Source organism: Chionomys nivalis, chromosome 16, assembly GCF_950005125.1.
Source record: "Chionomys nivalis chromosome 16, mChiNiv1.1, whole genome shotgun sequence".
NCBI classification, from domain to species: Eukaryota; Metazoa; Chordata; class Mammalia; order Rodentia; family Cricetidae; genus Chionomys; species Chionomys nivalis.
Window position 1 is genome coordinate 12,995,026 of NC_080101.1, and position 21,325 is coordinate 13,016,350.

The 21,325-nt window shown below is 39.5% G+C and overlaps 1 protein-coding gene across 5 annotated transcripts in view; it reads left to right on the forward strand.

Moving 5' to 3' along the window:
• The window catches only part of LOC130888055 (suppression of tumorigenicity 18 protein), a 245,577-nt gene that overhangs the window by 154,052 nt on the left and 70,200 nt on the right, over positions 1-21,325 (forward strand). For all 5 annotated transcript variants that reach the window (XM_057790883.1, XM_057790887.1, XM_057790885.1 and 2 more), the window contains 2 exons: positions 474-528; positions 2,787-2,817. In XM_057790883.1, coding sequence (XP_057646866.1) covers positions 474-528; positions 2,787-2,817 — 86 coding nt within the window. The remainder of the gene's footprint in view (positions 1-473; positions 529-2,786; positions 2,818-21,325) is intronic.

The following is a 21,325-nucleotide window of genomic DNA, read 5'->3' on the forward strand; positions in this document are numbered from 1 at the left end:
ACTACAAGCATGTGTCTTGGGGTTGCATTTTTACATAGGCTTTTGTTTTTCCTAACTTAGAATATGTATACTCAGAAAGCATCTAGAAAGCTGAAGGCATTTGAAATCAGTAAATAAGTCTGGATCTTTTGTCTTCCTGTTTGGAGGTCTCATTTCACAAGCACTGTCGAAGAGACAACCCTTTTTCAGTCTTTGGAATTCTATAAGTATGCAAATCATTAGCAAACACTTGTGGCCAAGGCCATCTGCACTCTGGCTGTTAGCATCTCTGGTTTCCAGCATCTGTAGATGTGTCTCTAAATTCGGCGGTACTCTCAAACAGTCAGCCAGATTCCATAGAGCCAGAAGGGGATGCAGGACCATGGAAGGCTAAGTCTGCTCTTCATAAAGATCTTCAGAATGTCTAATTACATGTTTTCACAGTCTGATCAGTGACAAAGTAATGATCTCCGTACTTTGTGTTCACATTACAGATGGATGCAGAAGTTGAGGATAAATCATTCCCTACTCTCTCAAAAGGAACTGAAGGTGAGTTAGTGAGCAGACTCCCTGACACTGCCTACCACACCGTGAAGGATGGGAGTGCCTGTGCTTGTCCCTTGTGTGTAGTAAGAGTCAGTGAGGAATGCTCCACAGAAACCTTTGGGTACCAGGAGTGATGCTCTCTAGTGACAGGAACAAAAACTGGATTGCCAGTTTACAGCTGAAGCTGAATTTTGTTTTTATGCTGTCTGGCTTAGTAGTCCCAATCCCTACTTAGTTCAAGTGAAACGGTAACATTTGTTTTTTGATTCTTCCTGCTGGGAGTTCCAGGCAGCTCCAGAAAGTAATGTTTGGAAGGTTCAACTTGCTGGCTACCCCTTTTTTTTTTTTTTTTTTTTTTGTAACTAACAGATGGTAATGTAATATTGAAATATAAACAGGCCCTTGATGATCTAAACAGCTGGAAAACAGGATTGACTGGCAATTACACCCCTCAAGGAAAATAACTTTTATTATAATTAGCTATATTTTTGTGACCCTGAATTCTAAGTGGAAAACTAGTTCGCCATGGCTCTGAAAACATCCTGGAGAGCTGTCCTTCACACTCCCTTCTGGTGTTCATGCCCATGCGGGAGAAAGCTGTCTTCTTGGGAAGGTTTGGGAGTTCAGAGTGGCTACTCAAATGCAGTGTGCTTGTTAACTGTGTGTTTACATATGCAGTCAACGTAGTTAATTCCTGTTTAACCAAAATCCAGAGTACCAGCATTTTTCATTCAGTCAAGGATGAACTTTTAGTTAAAATGTGTGCAGTTGTTGCCATTGACCGATGCGTCCCAAATGCAAAGTAATCCTCTGTGCGGTATGGACTTTTGTCCACTGAAACAGAACTTTTACCCTGTACTAGTATTTAGTTTTACTTTAAATGACTTTTGAAATAATCATATCCTGTATCTTTAAATTTGACATAATGTGTTTCTAGGGCTTTAAATTTTTGTGAAGCAAACTTCTCAATGGGATATATACTTAAGAAAAATAGTCAATTTCTTTTTTTTTATCTCTTTAATTAGAATAAGCTCATGCTTGCTCTAAATGGCAGGATTCTAGAGATTGGACTGTGTGTCTCTTATTTGGAGCTTTCAGAGCATACCACTCTACCACACTTTCAAGATGTGGGTCTTTTAATTTGCAAATATCTTTGGTCTTTATTTTTATTTTATTTTACTTTACTTTTGGCAATGCACACACAGCCTTAAACAGAGCCAACATGTTCTTTTCGAAGTGAACTACTGTTCTTGTGAAGCGTGAGTAATTTGGGAAGCCACCGTTGCCTCCCTCCATATGCTGCTTACCCCTGTGTAGGCAGGTATTTATCAACACGACTTCCTTGAGCTCCCAGCCTTTCAGGCAGAAATTCAAAGCTCCTTCTTGTGAAAGGCTGTTGATATTAACAGTGCTGGAGCTTGCTCCTGTCTCCCGTATGGAGGAACTGTTCGGGATCAGCTTGAAGCACTTACTAGTGAAGTTAACATTTCCCTCTGGAAGCTTGCTTACGGGTATTAAATATGGATGCACAGAGCTGTGGTGCGGCACACAAGTAGACGCTTGCGTAGAATCCATGAGCCACAGACCTATCCCCAGAACCACAAAAATAAATAAATAATAAATAAATAAGAGCAGTAATCTTAATTCTTTTAAATAGTTTCTCATTGGGTGGTGGTGGTGCACACCTTTGATCCTAGCAATTCGGAGGCAGAGGCAGGTAGAAGTCTGTGAAATCAAGGGCAGTCTGTTCTACAGAGTGAGTTCCAGGACAGCTACAACTGTTTCTCAGAGAAACCCTGTCTTGAAAATCCAAAAAAAAAGAAAGAAAGGAAGGAAAGAAGGAAGGGAAGGAAGGAAGGAAGGAAGGAAGGAAGGAAGGAAGGAAGGAAGGAAGGAAGGAAGGAAGAAAACATTTAATTGTTTCTGTTTTTTTTTTCCACATACCTCTAACTTAAGGTCATTGGACAGTTTCACCAACAAGGAGCCAAGACCACCCAGTGTACCAAACCTAGAATGAGTCTGTTTTGGGCTGTGTTGTCTGCTTTCTTATTTCCAAAACAACCATAGAAAACCCATTCCATTCAGTGAGAAGCCAGGTGGTGTCTGTCCTAGCCAGGCACTAGTGTTATCTCTAGGTAGGGAAAAGTTTCAGTCATACGGTTTAAAAAGCAAACTCAATTGAGACTCTTTCTTTTCTTTTCCTATCTTTCTTCCTTTCTTTTCTCTTTTCTTCTTTCCTTCACTTTTGTTTTTGTGAACAGTACCAATGGATTCTCTGATCCAAGAGCTCAGGTAAGATCTCCCCTTCATGAGTCTTTCAAATATGAATTGCTTAGATTGGTTTAGAATGAATTGTCATTCTCCAGCCTCCTTGCTTTAGAATGAGGAGCAAGCCAAAGAGGAACTTCACCTCCACTCTTTCTAACCCTCGGGGAAGCAGAGAAGAGCAGCTGTACTGATAATGGGGCTGAAAATATTTTATCTAATGTCCTAATTTAAAAAAAACTTTTTGTATAATATCAGTGATTACCTGCTTTTCTTCACTGGCCACCTCTTTTCCATATGCCTGTATATCTTGTGTGAGTGGACTTTACACTGATGGTCCAGGAGACTGATGAGTGAATTACCTAGATTCTAAGTTATTCAGTTTTTTAAAAAATGATTAGATATTTCCATCAGCTGCTACTTTCAATTTTTAACTTACACAATAGAAAATATTTGACTTGTTTTTTAGCAGGTCCTTCTATTTCCATTTTAGGTATTCTAACTTGGACAGACAGTGTTTGAAATATGCTACCTTACTGAGTAATGCAGAAATTCATTGGGGTTTCATTCACAGAATTATTGTCAAAGTATAAACTTTAAAAGTAAAATACAAAGAGAAAAGAAAGGACTTTTGGTGGGGAAAACACAGTATGAAAATACTTGCTCTGAGGAGCACGATTGCTGTGGCAGATCCAGTAAGCCCCCTCCACGGACGGGCCTGTTTGTGTTCTCGGGAATGTTAGACAAACGAGAGTGAACGTGTCTGACCTACCTGCACTGCAGATGGACATATTAACAGGTCGCACACCTTATTCCAGGCCCTGCGCTTAGAAATTCCCTGAAACCTAGGCTCTTATTTGCCTCCTCTTTTATGTGATTGAATTTGTCCCAGCATCAATTCATTTGTTTGTTTGGAATTCTGGTGTACTTCTTTATGAAAAAATGCTAGCAGGAAATCTATAGGTTTGCCTGGGTTAATGATATCATCACTAAGAATTTAAAAGCTGGACCAACAAAAGCAGGACATATGCACATACACCTGGGCCAGATTACAGTATGGAACCATCACGTGTAAAGCATGAAATGGCTTGGCTCATTTAAAACTTTGCCTGTTAAACCTTCTCTTGTTTAAAATTTCTGAGTTGGGAGGTGGATGTTTAAATGATTCAGGGGCAGGAGATCACTCGATCCTTGTGTTACCATCTTTTGTGACCACGTGACTGGCATACCTATGACAGTAACCACAATACTTTTAAGGTTCCAAACCATTCACATAAAGGAAAGGAACCTTTTAAGAGATAAACCTCAAAAAAAAAAGCCTTGAAAGTGAGAGAAATGTGAAGGCATAATATGCATGCATTGACCTAGTCAGAGTGTTCACCTCAGATGAAGATGCAGGTGGAGTTAATGAGAGAAACAAAATGTGGGACATGTGTTATGTAACATTGTGGAGAAATTACTTTTTACGTATGCTATTAGTATTAACGACTATAGTAATAATAGTATTTTATACTTATATACCTTATATATATACCAGATGCTGCTAATTTTATCATTCAAATACTCATTGAATCCTCACAGTAACCTTATAAGATATAAAATATTATGGCTGCAGTTTTCAGAAAAATACATGGAAATTAAGAGCTTATGCAAATATTCCATTGATACACGGCTAGTACATCATCCTAACTCTTGGCTCACAGGTCTGTTTCTCTTCTGGGCTGTGTTCTCTCTCACCCACAACCAATCCAGCCTAAGGTGGAAATCACAGAGGTACTGTCCCATCACCTGGCATCTCAAGAGGCTAAATCTCAGAAGCTGTAGTCAGCCTTTGACAAAGTCTATTTCTGGACAAAGAACTCCTTGTCTCCTATTTCTATTAAAATTATTCATATCAAATATTCCATTTTACCTAATCTGTTAATAGAGGAATTCAGAAAGAAGGCAGTTGTGGCTGGGGAAATTCACACATTTTCTGGTCTTTTCAATGAGAATGAGTTCAACAGAGTACCTCCTTAAGTTTGGTCAGAGTTTATACTCAGCAGGAAGGCCCTGCTTGGGCTTTCTTGATCCCCAGTTGTTTCTCACAGATTAACTTGACCCAGACATAGACCCTATCCACCATTCTGCATGTATCTTGTGAAGGAAAGTAATGTAACAATCTTTATGAATACATATACTCTTGGTGTCCTTTTAATTTTTGTGTCCAGCTCCCTACGCTCACTTCTAACTGACTCCATGGGCTTTTTGCAATTGAGCATCACACCCATATGTCTGAATTGTAAATGTCAATAAGAAATGTGGAAGGTTTCCCCCAGACTAGAAATTATGATTATAGAGAATGCTGGTAGGTTTATATAGTTCTCTTTCAAACGAACTGCACATGTTCCTGCTTTCAGAGTGACGACTTACAAAAAAAATACAAATGAAGCTAATTTCAATATAGTATTTATTGTTCATGGTGCTAATAAAAGTTGATACTGACATTTCATCTTCTTATTTTTCTGAATGTCAGCTATTGTCACCACCATTAAAAAAGCAATTTATAACCACAGGCCCACCTTTAATAATCACCCTTACTAGCATTTCCAGTTTTCCTCCAACACATTCATGTTACAGTGGCACAAAGATAGCTTCGCTGTCTTCCTCGGTCACAACCACTGAGTTATCGCTGCTCTCTTCTTACTACCGTTTCCTTATTCCGGAATTGTCTCCTCTAATACTGGTAACTGGCTGGCGTCCACCCCTTCCTCTAATTAGGAGAGCACACTCTTACCTCTAAAATGACTTTCTTATGTGACTCCTTAGAGAGACAAATGAAGACAAGGCCTTACTGTCCTTCTGCGGTTTACTGCTGCTTACCAATTTGTTGACTTATGTGTTATGATGGAATGTCTAGTTTGACGTCTCTTCTTACTTTAGTTTCTTCACTATTTTATTTTCATTAAAACCCCATGTTTGACATTTTAAGTTTCAAGTTGCTGAGTACCTTATAAACTCTAATCAATAAGCTAAAATTTAATGCTTTGAATATAAGTGAAAACTTTTCTAACTTATGAAGTTAGATGCTATCCTTTTTTGTTCTGTTTTAAAAATTTTTAAGTACAGTCTCATTTTAATACTTTATGCATTCAATTTTAATAAAATAACATTTCCATTGGTAGTAAAGATTATATTAAAACTGCATAAATATTTCTAAACTCAAGGTAACAACTAAAGGAAATATTAACAGAAACTTATTTAGTTGATAGAAAAGCATCTTAATATCTATCAGAGGAGCCTTTTACGGGAAGATGAAATTTGCTGCTTAACAAGAAAGCTTAGTAAACTATTTCAATATTATCCTGTATTTGTGAACTTTATAAAACCTGATAGCATTTGGCACTGAACTTGTTACTGAGTGACCCTGATCAGTCCATGTTGAATCAACTCTTGAAACAGTATATACAATGTCTAATTAGATCCACACAATAAGCTTGTGAAGCAGTCAGGACAAATGATTTTAGCTGCATTTAGCTTTTGAGCTGAGTACAGGGCCAGGACCTGCTTAAAGCGCAGCCTGGCTGAGTAGAGGGTTCTGAGGCAGAGCACAGGTTCCGTTTGCCTATCCCCTCCTGTAGCCACTCTGTACTGTTCGCTGTGGAGGCAGTCCTTGGTGTCCCATCTGCATTAACTTAAGCTTTATCAGTATATCCTGTCTTAAAAACAAGCTGCTACAATTCCTTTACTCCTGGAATATCAGCTATAAAGAAAGCACCACCTTTTGCTTGTTTCCATATGTTGACTGTGACTTTAAATCTGAATGAAAATGTTAAGAAATGACACAAAGTCCTGTCTTCTGTATTTTTTGATTTCTTTACTGGTGAGATATCAAGTGCACTGTGAGAGAGGTGTTGGGCTAGTCATGAAATTCAAGCCCATCTAGTACCCGTAAACCAAATACAAGTGATCCATGAGTTCAATGTCTTCTATTCTATCACCCATGTTTGCAAAGTGTTCTTCAAGGCTGCCGGGGACTGAAGCTCTACAGACTTTATTCTCTTGTTCATCCAGAGACCTACAACAGCTAACCACTAACATTTACAGTTACAGACATTATGAGTAATCAAGACATGTTGTAAACCATCCAGTAGGGTATGTACAGGACATGTGGTATGACTATGCCATTTTAGACAAGACTTAAGCTTTGCAGGCTTTGGTTTCTGAGAAGAGGTTATGGAAAATGTATCCCAAGGATACTGAGGCATGTTTGTGTGTGTGTGTGTGTGTGTGTGTGTGTGTGTGTGTGTGTGTGTAGTGATTACATTGATAATCATGGTATGTTCTATGTTACATTATATCTTCTACAAGAAAATACTAGGGAGCTAAAATGTAAATGCTTATAAAAATTAAGGAACTTCAAAACAAATTGTGAATTAAAAGTGTGTTATGCCGTCCTTATCTCTTCCTTTCATGCTCACATACTATCCTAGAGAAAGTGATGGCCTCTGCCAACCCACTGTTACATAGTTAGAGCCAATGCAATTAACATTTCTAGAAACCAGGACTGTTGTAGAATTCTGCTACTAGACTGTATTCAGTTTAATCGTGTGGATTCATCTGCAGTTTGCTAGGATATTTTTCAGAATGTTGTTAAATTTCCTGCTCGAAACCAAAGGAGGAATGTGTTTCGATATTTATCCTCCACTCCTTTTTCTGCACCCATGTAGTGTTGATACAGTGGACTCATAAGGGACAACATAGTAAACCCATGAGATCAGGTCACAGCATCTTCAGAAGGATGGGAGCAAAGTGTTCCCATAGGCAGTGAACAATGTCACTATAATGTCTTCAAGACATTTCACAGCAGATATAAGATGTAGACTTTCAGATTTTTATTATAAGGATTCACCCAAAATTATATTTCAATCAGATCCCCAATACTTCCTTGTAAGAAAAGTTTCCTCCCCATTCCTTTGCAGGGGAATGGGTGAAAATCGAGGTAATGATATTTGTAGTTTCGGTCTATTTTTGAGATTGTAATTTAATTATGAGCAATGCTGCAGTCAACAATAAGGACAAGTATATCTGTGAAATAAAAAGCAAAATATTCTTTGTATCTCCATCCTGTTACAGGTTATGGCTAACAGAATTCACCCCTTTGTCTTTGCTTGTGTGGGATTTGTGCTTATTCTTTGCAGCCTAGAACTCACAGCATCTCATCTTTGTCGTGCCCCGTGACCTGCTAGACAGACTAATACTTCCTTCCCGTGTTCCCAAAGCTTTTCTACTTCTCCCTTTTAAAGCACCAGCTACTTTGACTCATCGCCCTTTTGTTCTGTTCTTCCATTTGTCTGCACACTGAAAAGGAAGCAGATTTTAGGCCTTCAAATGCACAGTTAGATGGGAAAGACAAGAGAAAGGGAACAAAGTAAATAAAAACCTTATCAATCTTATGTAACTCTGTCTCTTTATATAACAGGCACTTCTTTAAGTATAAGGAAATACATTCTTCTGTGTATCCGTATGCTATTTAGAAATAAAACACTCTTACATCATTAACCTCTATTCGTCTTTAGAATAAATCATGTTGGCGGTTTATTGAAAAAAAATTTACTTAGCCTCTTCTTTCCAACTGTCTTAGAAGTGGATGGGGGAAAATCACACAAGGCCACACTCCTTGAGGAAGAGCAATAGTCAGTTAATAGTACCTGAGGGAGAGAGAATCATTCTTCTCTAGGATAAACTCCCTGATAGACTATCAACTTCCAAGTGGTCACTATCACCCTCCTCTCTCTCTCTCTCTCTCTCTCTCTCTCTCTCTCTCTCTCTCTCTCTCTCTCTTTCTCTGTGTGTGTGTGTGTATGAGTAACACTAAATGGACTCAGCTTGCTGAACCTTTCTCTCTCTCATGCACACAAACAAATATGCACATGCATGTAAAAACAATTTAAAATGAGGTCATGAATTTGAGAGGGTGAAGGGGCATGGGAGGATTTAGAGGGGAAAAGGAGGTAGAAATGACGAAAGCACAGTCACAGCATACAGAGGTGAATCCCACATCAATTATGTAACTAGAGCATGTATGTATGGAATTCTCAAAAAATTCAATTTAAAAAAGGGCCTGCCATGCTTCTTCTTCCAAATTCTTAAAATCTTTCCACTGCCTTGTACCTTTACTTAATTTTTTGAGAAAAATTTATTAAGTTGTGTTAAGGACAGCTACCATATTAATCTAGCCATGACTCCATTAAAGCCAAGACTACTTAGACAGCAAGGCTTCTACTAGCCCCTCAGTTATAATCCAGCCAGTGTATATTTGTCTCTAATTTGTTTTTATACCATCAATAACAACTTTTATCTATCTTTTAATGTATTGTGGTGGCAAATATAAAAGTGAAGTACTTTTTTTTTCTTTTTGTCAATACCTACTGTGGTCTGATTGGGTCATTTTCAGTTAAGAAGAGAAGACAAAATGGACAGAAATAAACACCACTGGTTCTGAGCGAAGGGATCTGAGGACAGGTAGCTCACGCACAAGCCAATACTCCACGAAAGACAGCGAACACACAGAAGTCAAGGGCTTAGGCTGGCAGTGCTACAGAGCACAGGGACAGAGCTCCGCCTGAGCATTAGCTATGCTGCTGTCCTCTGGTGAATCCGAACAGCAAACAAACTCCCACCTGCCAAAGATTCACTGAGGGATGATTCTCAGAGGTGGGATTTGAAAGGCACCTATGGGACTCATGCCAAATCAAGTGCAGACTGAGTCTCTGAACCTTCCTGATGTGGGAGTCACAGAGTTGACTGTTATTCCAGGTTAGCAGGGCTAAGGGAGGCCTGCAGTTTCCTCACAGTGTCCATGGTGATAGCTATAGAGCTCCCCTCCCCCCCCCCACGGACCCTGAGCCCTTCTTGCATGAAGATTCCACAACATAGCTAGGAGTCTATGTGCAAGTGGATCACGGAGCTTAAAGTAAGAGTTGGAAGGCCACTTTTCTACATTCTTTCTCAAAAACACATGTTGTCTCAACATGGCAGGTATGTTGATTTTCTTCTACCATGTATGGCTAGTTTTTCTTTGATTCTCTAGTCTCAGGACACTGGGTTCCTCGAGGTATATCATTTTCTATACCCATGCTTCTCTGAAGATTCAATTGGGCTTTAATTATACCTGCATGACAATAAATCCACATCTCCTGCTCTCCCTACTTTCTTGAACTTCACCTGCACAGTCATCTCCAAATGAATTCCCTGGGAGGTTCCTTTATATACAAACTTGCACCCAGATTTTCTCTCACCAATCAAGGACCTGGCCTTCCTCATGTTAGTAAACGGAAAAATGTAATCTATGAGTTGACCCATTTCTTCATATGGTCTATTCTCTCTGTCCAAAACTATGTGCCATTCTACCTACACTTGTATCCCTGGCCTTCCCACTTCCCCTGTGCTGGAGCTTGCAATGGTGTCAGACCTTCCTGTGCCTCCAAGTCCATAGGATGCTGTTTCCCATTTGACTATGTGGCTCCTTCCCTTACTTAGTCCAAAACCTAACTTTGCCTCCCTGTTGACAGGACTTTCCCTGATGCAACCTTTGTGTCTACAAGACCCTGCTCCACAGCTTTTCCTATCCTTCACTTTTATGTTTTGTGGGGAAAAAAAAAGTCACAGTCTGTCCTGCAGTCTAGTTGTGTTTTGACATTATTTCTAGTATGCTACTTTTATGACATTTACTTTGTGACAGTGAAAATTGTCATCTACTACCCCACTGATAATATCTACCTCATGCAGGATAGAGCCTGGCATATACTAGATGCTAATGAAAATGCCGAATAAAGAAAGGGATTCTGAGAGCTTCAGAAAATATTATGAGAGATAGAAATGGTTTTAAGAAGTAACAGCCTTTAGTGCTTGTGGATTCCTATAAAACTGGCTGTTATGAACAACACAGCGGCAGAAGCAACCCATTCTCTCTGGAGTGTGACTAACTTACAAGTTCAGAACCCAGAGCAGGCCCTGCTTAATGATGGGCTAAGTTAGACTATAAGACATAAGCTCCCCGCAGCCTTCTTCTTGGTTGGTATGTGTTCAGATGCTTGAAAGCTGGTTACAAAGGAAGGATATGTAAGAACAGTTGTGGACTCTTGAGTCCCTGTGAAGCACAGTTCTTGTCCTTTCTTTGGATGGAGTTCTGCTGGCTATGTTTGACACGATACTTTAAGGATTTAAGAGCAATAGGAAAATAGTATTCAAGAGAAAGGCTCAGTGGGTAAAGGTACCTTTAACCAAGTGTGATGGCCTGAATTTGAGCCCCGGAACGTGTAATGGAAGAAGAGAACTGACTGCTACAATTTGGTATGGCATATGCATGCACATGCAAAAGATAACTAAGATTTTCTTAAACTGTATTTGCTGAGAACTAGATTTTCCTTTTATAATTTTGTGCTTTTGTCACTTAAGCCTTGATTTTCAACTCACTGCCTTGTCTAAAACAGGTGCAGAGCAGTTGCCAGGCAGACGAGTAGACAAAGGTTGCAAACACTGTAATCTCACCATTTTAATTCAGGAATCCTTACGAACAGTGATTTACAGACTAGCTTTCAGAAGTCTACCCAATGAGTTTGTAAATCAGAGGATACAGTGAGAGTCTGGAGCTCCCCCTCCACCCAGGCCCATAGCGCCACCTGTGCTCAGGAACTGTGAACATGCCTCAGCACAGCCTGCTCATTGGATTCTGAGCACCATGAAGTGGGGTGCTGCTACCCACACCAGTTAGACAAACACCAGCTCAGATGTCTATGAGGCAAAAGAATACTGCAAAGAATACACCCCAAAGGTTGTCGGAGTCCCTTGCTTTGCTTCTCTGACAGAATACTGCAGGTCTGAGTGAATTACGAGTGCATTTGTTTGGTGCACAAGGAAAATCAAAATCTAGGGCTTACAAAGTTGCGGTAAAGCCTTGTACTCCACCATACCTGGGCAGAAGATATCACATGCCAAGAAAGATGAAAGGGACACAAAATTCTCTTTATAACTCTCCTATACCTGTGGAGACAGAGTCCCTAGGTCCCAATTACCTCTTAAAGTCCCCACTTTTCCATACTTTGCAAGGATAGGTTCACTTTTTTTTGTTTTTTTTTTTTTGATTTTTCGAGACAGGGTTTCTACGTAGCTTTTGGTTCCTGGCCTGGAACTAGCTCTTGTAGACCAGGCTGGTCTCGAACTCACAGAGATCCGCCTGCCTCTGCCTCCCGAGTGCTGGGATTAAAGGCATGTGCCACCACCGCCCGGCTTAGGTTCACTTTTTATATGAGTCTTGGAGTAACCTTAAAACCACAAGTTTCAAGACTTGAACAGTTGTATAATGATCTGAATAGAAATAAACTGGGAGAAGTCATTTTATGAAATATTAAGCAAGAATAGTTAGTGACAGCATGGTTCCTGCTACTGTCACTAGTGAATAAACATGGCAAGGTACAGCCTGAGTATTAAGGCCAGGAAAGCAGACGAAGAATCGGCATAATATAGCCAAGGAGGGATAGCTTCAACAGCTCATGTATGGTGTGTGAAGGCAGATCTAGACACCCAAAGGTGCTATAATAGCCATGAACAACGTGTACAGACACCATGTGCCGATGTCATTTTTGTTGGAGTTCTTCTAAATCAAAGACAGTTCTTATTTTTTTAGCTCTTTTGTTATTTACTTACTTATTTTGGTTTTTCTAGACAGAGTCTTACTCTGTAGCCCAGGATGATCTGGACTTCCCTATATAGTCCCGACTATTAGTCTCAAACTTGAGGTAATTCTCCTGTTGCAGTCTCAAGTGGTACAATTATAGGAACAGGTTATAAAACTGAGTTTAGAGACGGCCTTTAGAAGCAAGTTGTTTCTAGTTCAGTAGGATACTTGGCTGCTAAAGTATTTCACAATTTGGCATGTATGCATTTATCTTTACATACCCACAATTCTATCTGCAGGGTATAGCAATGTGTCAGAGGAGATGGCCCATACAGAGTGAGCACTCGCCTGTTTCAGCACACAATTCCTCCTTTGAAATTCCACTCAGATGTGATGAAGACTGAAAAATGACTTAAGATGTGCATTGGTGAAGATGAGGATAAATGGGAGCATTACAATTGGGAAACATCCATTTAAAAAGACCTTGTGCATATCTCTCGGTTCCAAAGATTTTTAGAACAGGAATAATGACAAAAACAAAGGGAGTATTTATGAATAAAATCTCTACATTCAGATAAATGTCAGCAAATAAGTCGACATTTTTGTTGCAGTTGTGAAGTGGACATGTGGTCTTGGAAAAGTATTTTATCTGAGTTTCTAAATTGCATTAGCAGAATAAGGGATGCAGTTTGTTCTGGTTTATTTTCTCTCCCCCAGTGATTGTGATGTTGTTTTTGCCAGGTGTTTACTTACTGTGTTGCATACATGTGTGTGCCCATGGGCTAAGTGGTCACTTTTTCCTCTTCCACCTCACATTTTACATCCCTGCTCCTCTGCATTCTCATCTCTTCTCCACATTTCTGGTCTTGGAGAACAGGAAGACATCTGTACTTTAATCACTGATGATTATAATATTTTCTAGTCTTAAAGCCCTTCTATTGTAACTCCATGGAGTTTGAGTTTTTCTTCACAAAGCAAAAGTCAACAACTGGTGAGCTTTTTAGAACATGCTGACTTTTTCTTTGTCAAGTAGAATCATCTTAATAGTAAGGGAATACCTGCCTTCCATTCACACAGGAATCTGTAATATGGTTTTTAATGATTTAAATATTTTAAATAATATTTTATTAATTATTTGAGAATTTCATATAGCATAGTTGGATCTCATTCACCTCTAACTCCTCCAGATCCACCCAACTTTGTATTCCTTTCTATAGCATTTTGTTTTGTTTTACACCATCAGATTCAATCAGTGCTCCCCAAATCTCTTTAATTTGGGCCCTGCCATGGTCAGTCTACTGGAGGGGAGTAACACTTGTAAAGAAAACTGATTCTTCTTATTCTAGCAGCTATCAAATGCCAATCTTTCTACAAATAAGATCGAAACATATCTATTTACCTCCTCACCTTCATACTGGGAATTTGTCTGGCTTGGGTTTACACAAGATTTATTTGTTCTGTCATAATTGTTGTGAATTCAAATGTGCATCTGCCTTGTTGTATCTGTAAAGCATGGTTTCTTTGTTGTCATTCATTACTGCTGGCTCTTATGATCTTTCTGCCCCCTCTTCAAATATAATCCTTGAGTGTTGGGTTAAAGAGTTTGCTATAGAGGTCCCATTTAGGACTGAGCCCTCCATAGTCTCTTATTCTCTGTAGATTCAATAGTTGTGGGTATTAATGTCATATACTGTCTACTGTATGAAAAAGTTTCTCTGATAAGGGTTGAAAGATGCACTACTCTGTGAGTCATCCGGATGGTTTGAATACTATGTCTATTTAGCAGAGTCATATTAGTCAGTTCTTCCTAGGGACTATGATCCTATCTAGTCACAGGTTCTTGCCCTGTGTGAGATATAGAGGAGGTCTTAAATCCAACCAGAATGTAGCTGGTTACTCCCATTACATTTGTGCCACTATTGCACTAGTGGTCACATTTTACAGGACAATTACTATTGGAGCTCACAGGGTTCCCTTCTGTGTAAGATTTATCATTACTTTTCTCCTCTGATAGGGTGCATAGCACCTTTCAGCACCATAAAACTAATCAGTTATGGGCGAAGCTTTAATGTCATTACCAACTCAGTTTTTCTGTTTTATGGACTTAAGTATATAGTGTCTTTAGCAACAGGGTCTTACTGTCAAATTCTGGAGGGTAACTAGAAGCAATGGTTTGGGGGAGACTATGACTTGAGTGTTTTAAGAAAAATTTCTATTATGAGTGTTACAGAGATGATTTAATGTACCTTAAACTTAATCCCAATTAAAATATAAAATTATGTATTAGCTCTGGCCCTATGGAAAGAAAATATTTGATGCCAAATAACTTTACCAAGTGACTAAGTGTTCCACAACAGCAAACTTACCATTGATAAATAGCTACAAGTTATTATATGCTTAATTTATGACATGGGTAATGGAAGAAGCTGAAATTACAGGTTTGTTGTTGGATACATGCTAGCCTAACAGCATCTGTAGATGTGAGCATGATCATCAACTTTCAAGAGAAATTCCACTAAATCATCTCAGGAGTTTTAGGAATTCTCCTGGTACAATGAACCATAGTTTTGCAACCATCAAGGCAGAAGAGTGAATTTGTCATTCTGAGTGATGCATTAATTTTTGTAGGAATTAAAAGGTCAGTTTTAAATGCATTCACAGGACTTTAGCTTTCTCTTGGGCCTTGTTGAGAGGAAGGCCACTTTTTTGTTTCCTGGCCACCCGGCAGTTTAGACCTGAAATAACCACACATAAACTATAATTTTTAAATCACTGCTTGGCCCATTAGCTCTAACTTCTCATTGGCTAACTCTTACATCTTAATTTAACCCATCTCCACTAATCTGTGCATCACCATGAGGTCATGGCCTACCAGCAAAGTTTGAGCACGTCTATTTCCAGTGGTGGCTCCATGGCTTCTCCCTCTGACTCTGCCTTCTTCCTCCCAGCATTCAGTTTAGTTTTGCCTGCCTAGTTCTGGTCTGCCCTGCTCTGCTACAGGCTCCAAAAAATTGCTTTATTAGCTAGTGGTATTTATGGCATTCAGGGGGGAATCTCACATCAGGGCCCTGTTTCCTGTTATCGTGAACATGTAGAACAAATAGAAATGTTTCACTATCACATAGCAGTGCACCTACAAAGAAGAACCAGGAAATGACTAGCTCTTCAAGTTAAAACATTAGTGCAGAGAACATAGTATTTTACCAGATGTGACTTTGGGTGTGAACAAAAAAAATGGGTCTATGATTATCTCATAAATTTTAGCAGAAATTTAGGATAACCTGCTCCTCATACAAAATGTACGATATTAAAACAGTACCTTGTTTGGCAGTTCTGCAAGTTGTTCCTTAGATCCCTATAAATAAGCATGCATATTAGAAGCATATACTGTTAGGACAGGAAGAAATTTAACCATCCTGTGTGCCTCCTTACCACTTCCTCTACTACTTACTGCCTGCTTCACTTGTTTTAAACTTAACTGAATTATTTCTCATCATGTTTATACTTTCTATCTTTTTGACTAGGAGTTCATCATTTAATACCATTGTTTTTAGTTTATATGTATTGATATTTTGATTGCATGTATGTCTGTACAACATGCATGCCTAGTACCCACAGAGGCTAGAGGAGGGCATTTATCCCTTTGGATAGGAGTTTACAGAATGTTGCAAGTGGCCATGTATGTGCTGGAAATCTAGCCCAGGTTCTTTGCAAAAAGCAGCCAATGTTTTTAACCAAAGAGCATCTCTCTAGCCATTGGTTAAAAGTTCTTGATAAATAAATGCCTCACACTTGGCTGCTATTACAATGATCTAAGGATGTCACTTTAATATAAATGTCATAAATTTTAAGCCAAGTACATAATATTCAAGGCTCAAAATGAATGAATGTTCTGATGGAACAAGATGACCAACATATATTAAAGAAACCCACCGTGTTGGCACATAGATGAGAATGTCTTTAGCCATGTTGAATCAGTGACTATTGCCTTTCTAAATGGCCCATCCACTCTGACCTCAGCTCATGGTCTCCCCTGACAAATGTTGTGTCTACTCAGGCTTTCATAATAGCAGTGTGTAATTCTCTGCTCTTGACATATCCTTGCTCCAGTACTCTGTGAGTTCTCAATGCAATTCTTCCATTATTTTTTGCCTTAAGGTCCAGAAGCATCACTTCCTACCAAAGCTATCTCTGAACCAATAATAGGTTCTACAAGTTGTATGTCCAACAGGGCCAATCATGCTGCAGCCTAACATATAGTGTAGCCACTCAGAGCAGGTTCTAGAACACCCTGTCTCTCAGGAGTATTCCCAAGTGTAGAATGTGCTATCCCCAGAACCTAAGTAGGCCAATTTGGCATTGTATTTTCTTGTCAGTGGTCAGAAATGCAAAATGCAATAATTTAGCATTTTAAAGGAATGAGTGTGTGTAGGAATGTTTCAGATCACTGAGCCTCTAAACATTTCCCCTCATACTCTAGATCATTGTTGGCTTCATGTTCTACCTTCTTTCTACAAAGACCTCTGTTATACTTGCTCTTTCTTGTTCATCTGCTCTCATTAGCATGGTGTAATCAGCATACCACATTAATTCAGTTATTCAGATCCTTTCAGATGGCGCCATGGCAGAGGGCAGCACAGATCTTGGTTTATTTACATATGCATAATGAGTCACATTGGACATGAGATGCAAGTCTAAACACAAAATTCACTTAGGGTTTCTTTTACTTATGCACAGTTCAGAAAGGTGATTTTACACAAAATTTTGACTGCATCTGTGTTTTGAACATGACATGTAACATGAGGACAGCTATAATGTCTGTCCTGTTCATGCTTAAAGTCTTTCTGGTTTGGATGCATTTTAGTTTTTTGTTTTTTGTTTTTTTTTTTGTTTTGTTTTTTTCAAATTTAGAATGATGTTAATTTGCTACAGCAAGTATCCTGCACTGGTATCAAACATGCAGTTCAAATGACTACTTGTTTGAGTTGGAGTCCACTTTGGAGAATTAATTAAAAAACTTGGGAGCACCAACTGGGAGAATAGTCCAGTTGGAGTTGTCAGCACTGCATAAACTCAGTGTGGTAGTGCACACCTACCGTCTTAGCATTTGAAGTGAGATGGTGGGAAATCAGAAGGTTAAGGTCATTCTCAAATACATAGTGAGTTCAAAGAGTTTGAGACCAACTGGAGCTACATGAGACCTTATCCCCAAAGAAACAAATAACAAAGCAAAATCAAAACCAAGGAAGCATCAACCATTTACTAAGTTTTAAGAGTGGTACTAATTGGCCCTTCCCACAATATTTATTTAAGATCTGCTGCTTTGGTGATTCTTGAGGATTCAACCTGTCAATCAACTCCTACTCCACTGGTTGAGAAGCCCATATTGCACACAGACGCTAGACATCTGGCCATGAAGCAGGGCATTTCTAGGGCTGTATTTATGACCTGCCTCCATCTTTCCCTCCTAATCAGGGTCTTTTCTTTCTTCTGTTTTTATTTGAATTTTTCAAATAATAAATTATGATCATGTTTTCCCTTCTCCATCTCCTCCCAGATCCTTCCCACCTACAGAAATTCATGTTCTCTATCTCTGTCTTTCTCTCCATCTCCATTTCTGTCTTTGTTTCTCTTCTATTCTCTCTCTCTCTCTCTCTCTCTCTCTCTCTCTCTCCCCCCCCCCAAGGAAATGAAAATGAAAACAAACAAACAAACAAAAAAACCAGTAAGGCAAAAATATCAAAACCAAACAAAAAGTCTCTCCAAACACAAAAACAAGGAATCTGTTTTGTGTTGATGGACTCTTGTTTTTTGTTGGCCAACTACTATTGTCCTGAAGTATGTTTGATATACCCAGTGTCGTTCCATTCAAGAAAACTGATTTATCCATTCCCCTGCAGTCATTGATTGCACGTGGCTTATTAAGGATTATTGTGTTCATTCCCCTTCTTAGCGCAGGGATTTCTGACTGCTAACCTTGTTCTTGATGTAGCTTCATCCCCTGGGCATCAACGTGAACACTGCAATAGTTCTTGAAATGTTTGTGCAGTCTTTCCTCACCAGAGTAATTGTTCTCCGAGTACATTGTCATAGATCATCAGGGTGGCAGGTGAAGGGAACAATAGCCATAAAGACATCACCATAGTAAGGACCTCCCTCCCAGGGAATCACGGCACTTAGATTCTGAGAAGGGCCTCAGGCCTGCAAACTTGGCAAGGGATAATGGGTTTTTACACAGTGGGTTTCCAGGCTTATGTAGCCATTCCAAAAATGGCCATGTCCCTCTCCTCTTTTCTTCTATTGTTTGTAGTGGCAGTTCTAGAATTTCTAAATTAGAATTGGATGCTGCTTCTCTAGCCTAGATCCAATTTATCAGTTTGCAAGTACCATCCCCAGACTTACTAACAGGGTGTTAAATCCTGTTACATGAGAGATGGCTTCCACACCAACTTCTCCTTATCCAAGTTGATGTTCCATACCTTTGATCCAGCACCCCTGGGATCCGGCCCATATGTACTCCTCTAGCTCCTGCCATGAATAGTAGCTAGGTCCTGCAGCTCACTTGGCATTAGGGCCTTTTGTGCTCTTAGCAGGCCAGATGATGTCGTGTATTGACCTTGGTTTCTGTCCAGAATGCAAGGAGGGAAGATAAAAGCATGCATTCTCTTACAAAAGAAAAATCTCTGCATCATCTTCTGCATGGTATAAGGAGAGAGGACTTCTTTGGATCAGAGAGTCCAGGCACTCTTCAGATACAGTATTTCTGAGTGGATCTTATTTGTAGTCAATGTTTATGCCAATTTAACATGCTCCAGATTTTGCTGCCCTCAAATCTTGCTTCTCAGTCATGGCAACAACCCAGTTACAAGTCTTCAACTCAAAGCCACTTAAATCAGTCTCCACTCCTGTCCATATCCCGCATCTACTCTGGCAGTGATGCCGTTTAGCTTCCTCCTCCAAATATGTTCAGAATCTGCCACCACCACTTAGGTACCGTCATAGTCCAAATCACGCACCAATTCTTACAGGCATGATTAGTAAACTTAATTTTCTACTTGTTTCTAAACTCATGATCTACGGTCTTTTCTGAATAGACCAGTATAATATTACTAACATGAAAATCATGATATGTCATCTCTAAAAATAGTACACACTCTTTATATCTCAATCGAGTCAAAAGACCTAAAATAGTCTGTAATTCTCAGCACTATTTGGGCCCATCGTTTTTCTGATCTCATTTTCTATTACTCCCTCTTTACTTGTTGTACGTGAGCCTCTGTGCTCTCACGGAATATTCCACACACAGTACCTTTAGGTTTGCACCTACTGTTCCCTGTCTAAAATTCTGGCCACTTACTTACTGTTTTTGTTTCCTGTATCCACTTCAATTTTTTTCCTTTTTATAAATACAATATTTTTTATTAATTCTTCAATGTTATACATGCTTACAGTATGTATGTGGTCACATCTTACTCCATTCCTCCCCCAACTCCTCCCAGGCTCTCCTGACACCTCCCCATCCTGTTTTTATCTTTTTTTTTAACCACCTAAGTTCAGTTTGTGATGTTTATATACTCATGAGTGTGGTTCCATCTACCAGAGAGTGGTTGACTTACCAGAGGTGATATCCATAAAGAAAACTCAGTTTCCCTCCTCCGGAAGCCACTAGCTACCAATAGTTCCTCAGCTAGGAGTGGAAGCTCATGAGACATCCCCCTGTCACATACACACATACAAACTTAGGAGTTCTTTTTGTAATTTTTTATACCTTTTGAGATGATTAGATAATAGTCTAATTACCTCCTGTCTTTCTTCCCCGCAGACCCAAACCCTCCCATAAGCCCCTCCTTGCTCACTTTCAAATTCATGGCTTTTTTTCATCATTTATTGTTACATAATTAATACACTTGCAGGAGCAAGTGGGTTCTTAGATACATAAATATAACCTGCTCGGTCTATATAGTGTTACTTGTGTGGCCATTTCAGAGCTGACCATTGGATACTGGATAACCAAATGGTATGCTCTTCCCTGAGGGAGACTGTTTCTCCCACTTTGCAGCATTCCTTAGTCACGTGCATCATTTTGTGCAAGGCTGAAGCTTCTTGCCTCTCTGCAGGAACACACACTCATCAATACTGGCACATCTATCGGTGTCCTATTTGTTCAGCTCATGGTTGGGCAGCCATGGAGGTGAGACTTTATGGGTGCAGCTTCTGACATTTCTATGAGACACAATCTCACAGAATCCTCTCTGGTCTTCTGGCTCCTGCCATCTTTCAACCCATAATTCTCAAATGATCTCCATGCCATACATGTTGAAGTGCTGGAGGTGTAGAGATATCTGTTGTGGTGGAAGTTATGTTCTTCTGTGATGTTCTCAGACAGCCACAGAGAGAAGTTTCGTTGATGAGAGTGAGGTATCTTATCTGTGGGTATAATATGGACCAACAATCTCTAATGTAGTTAGAGATTATGCTGTGTCAATAGAGCGGTGCTGTAGGTTCTCTTTCCCAATTCATGACTATACTGGCCCTGGTAGTTGGCTCAGTTTCCTCTACCAAACGTGATCTCCCTCTTGCTAAGAAGGAAAATTTAATTTTCTTAGTGCGGATTATCCTGATCAACCAGTCTTCTAGAAATTTTATCTGGAAGTCTCCCAAAAAACTCAAGTAGTAAAGTCTTGATGCTCAGCCTGGCTCCTTAAGGTGGAAGGTCAGGAGGCTGTATCCTGAAGGGGGTGGTGTGGCCCTGGCCCTGTTCTCCTCTTGCATGCAACTCTGAAGTGAAGAATTTTGACATGTTTTGTTGGACTGAGTCATAGTGAACGTTTCTCTTCCTGTAAACTGTTGATCGCAGGTATTTTGTTACAGGAGCCT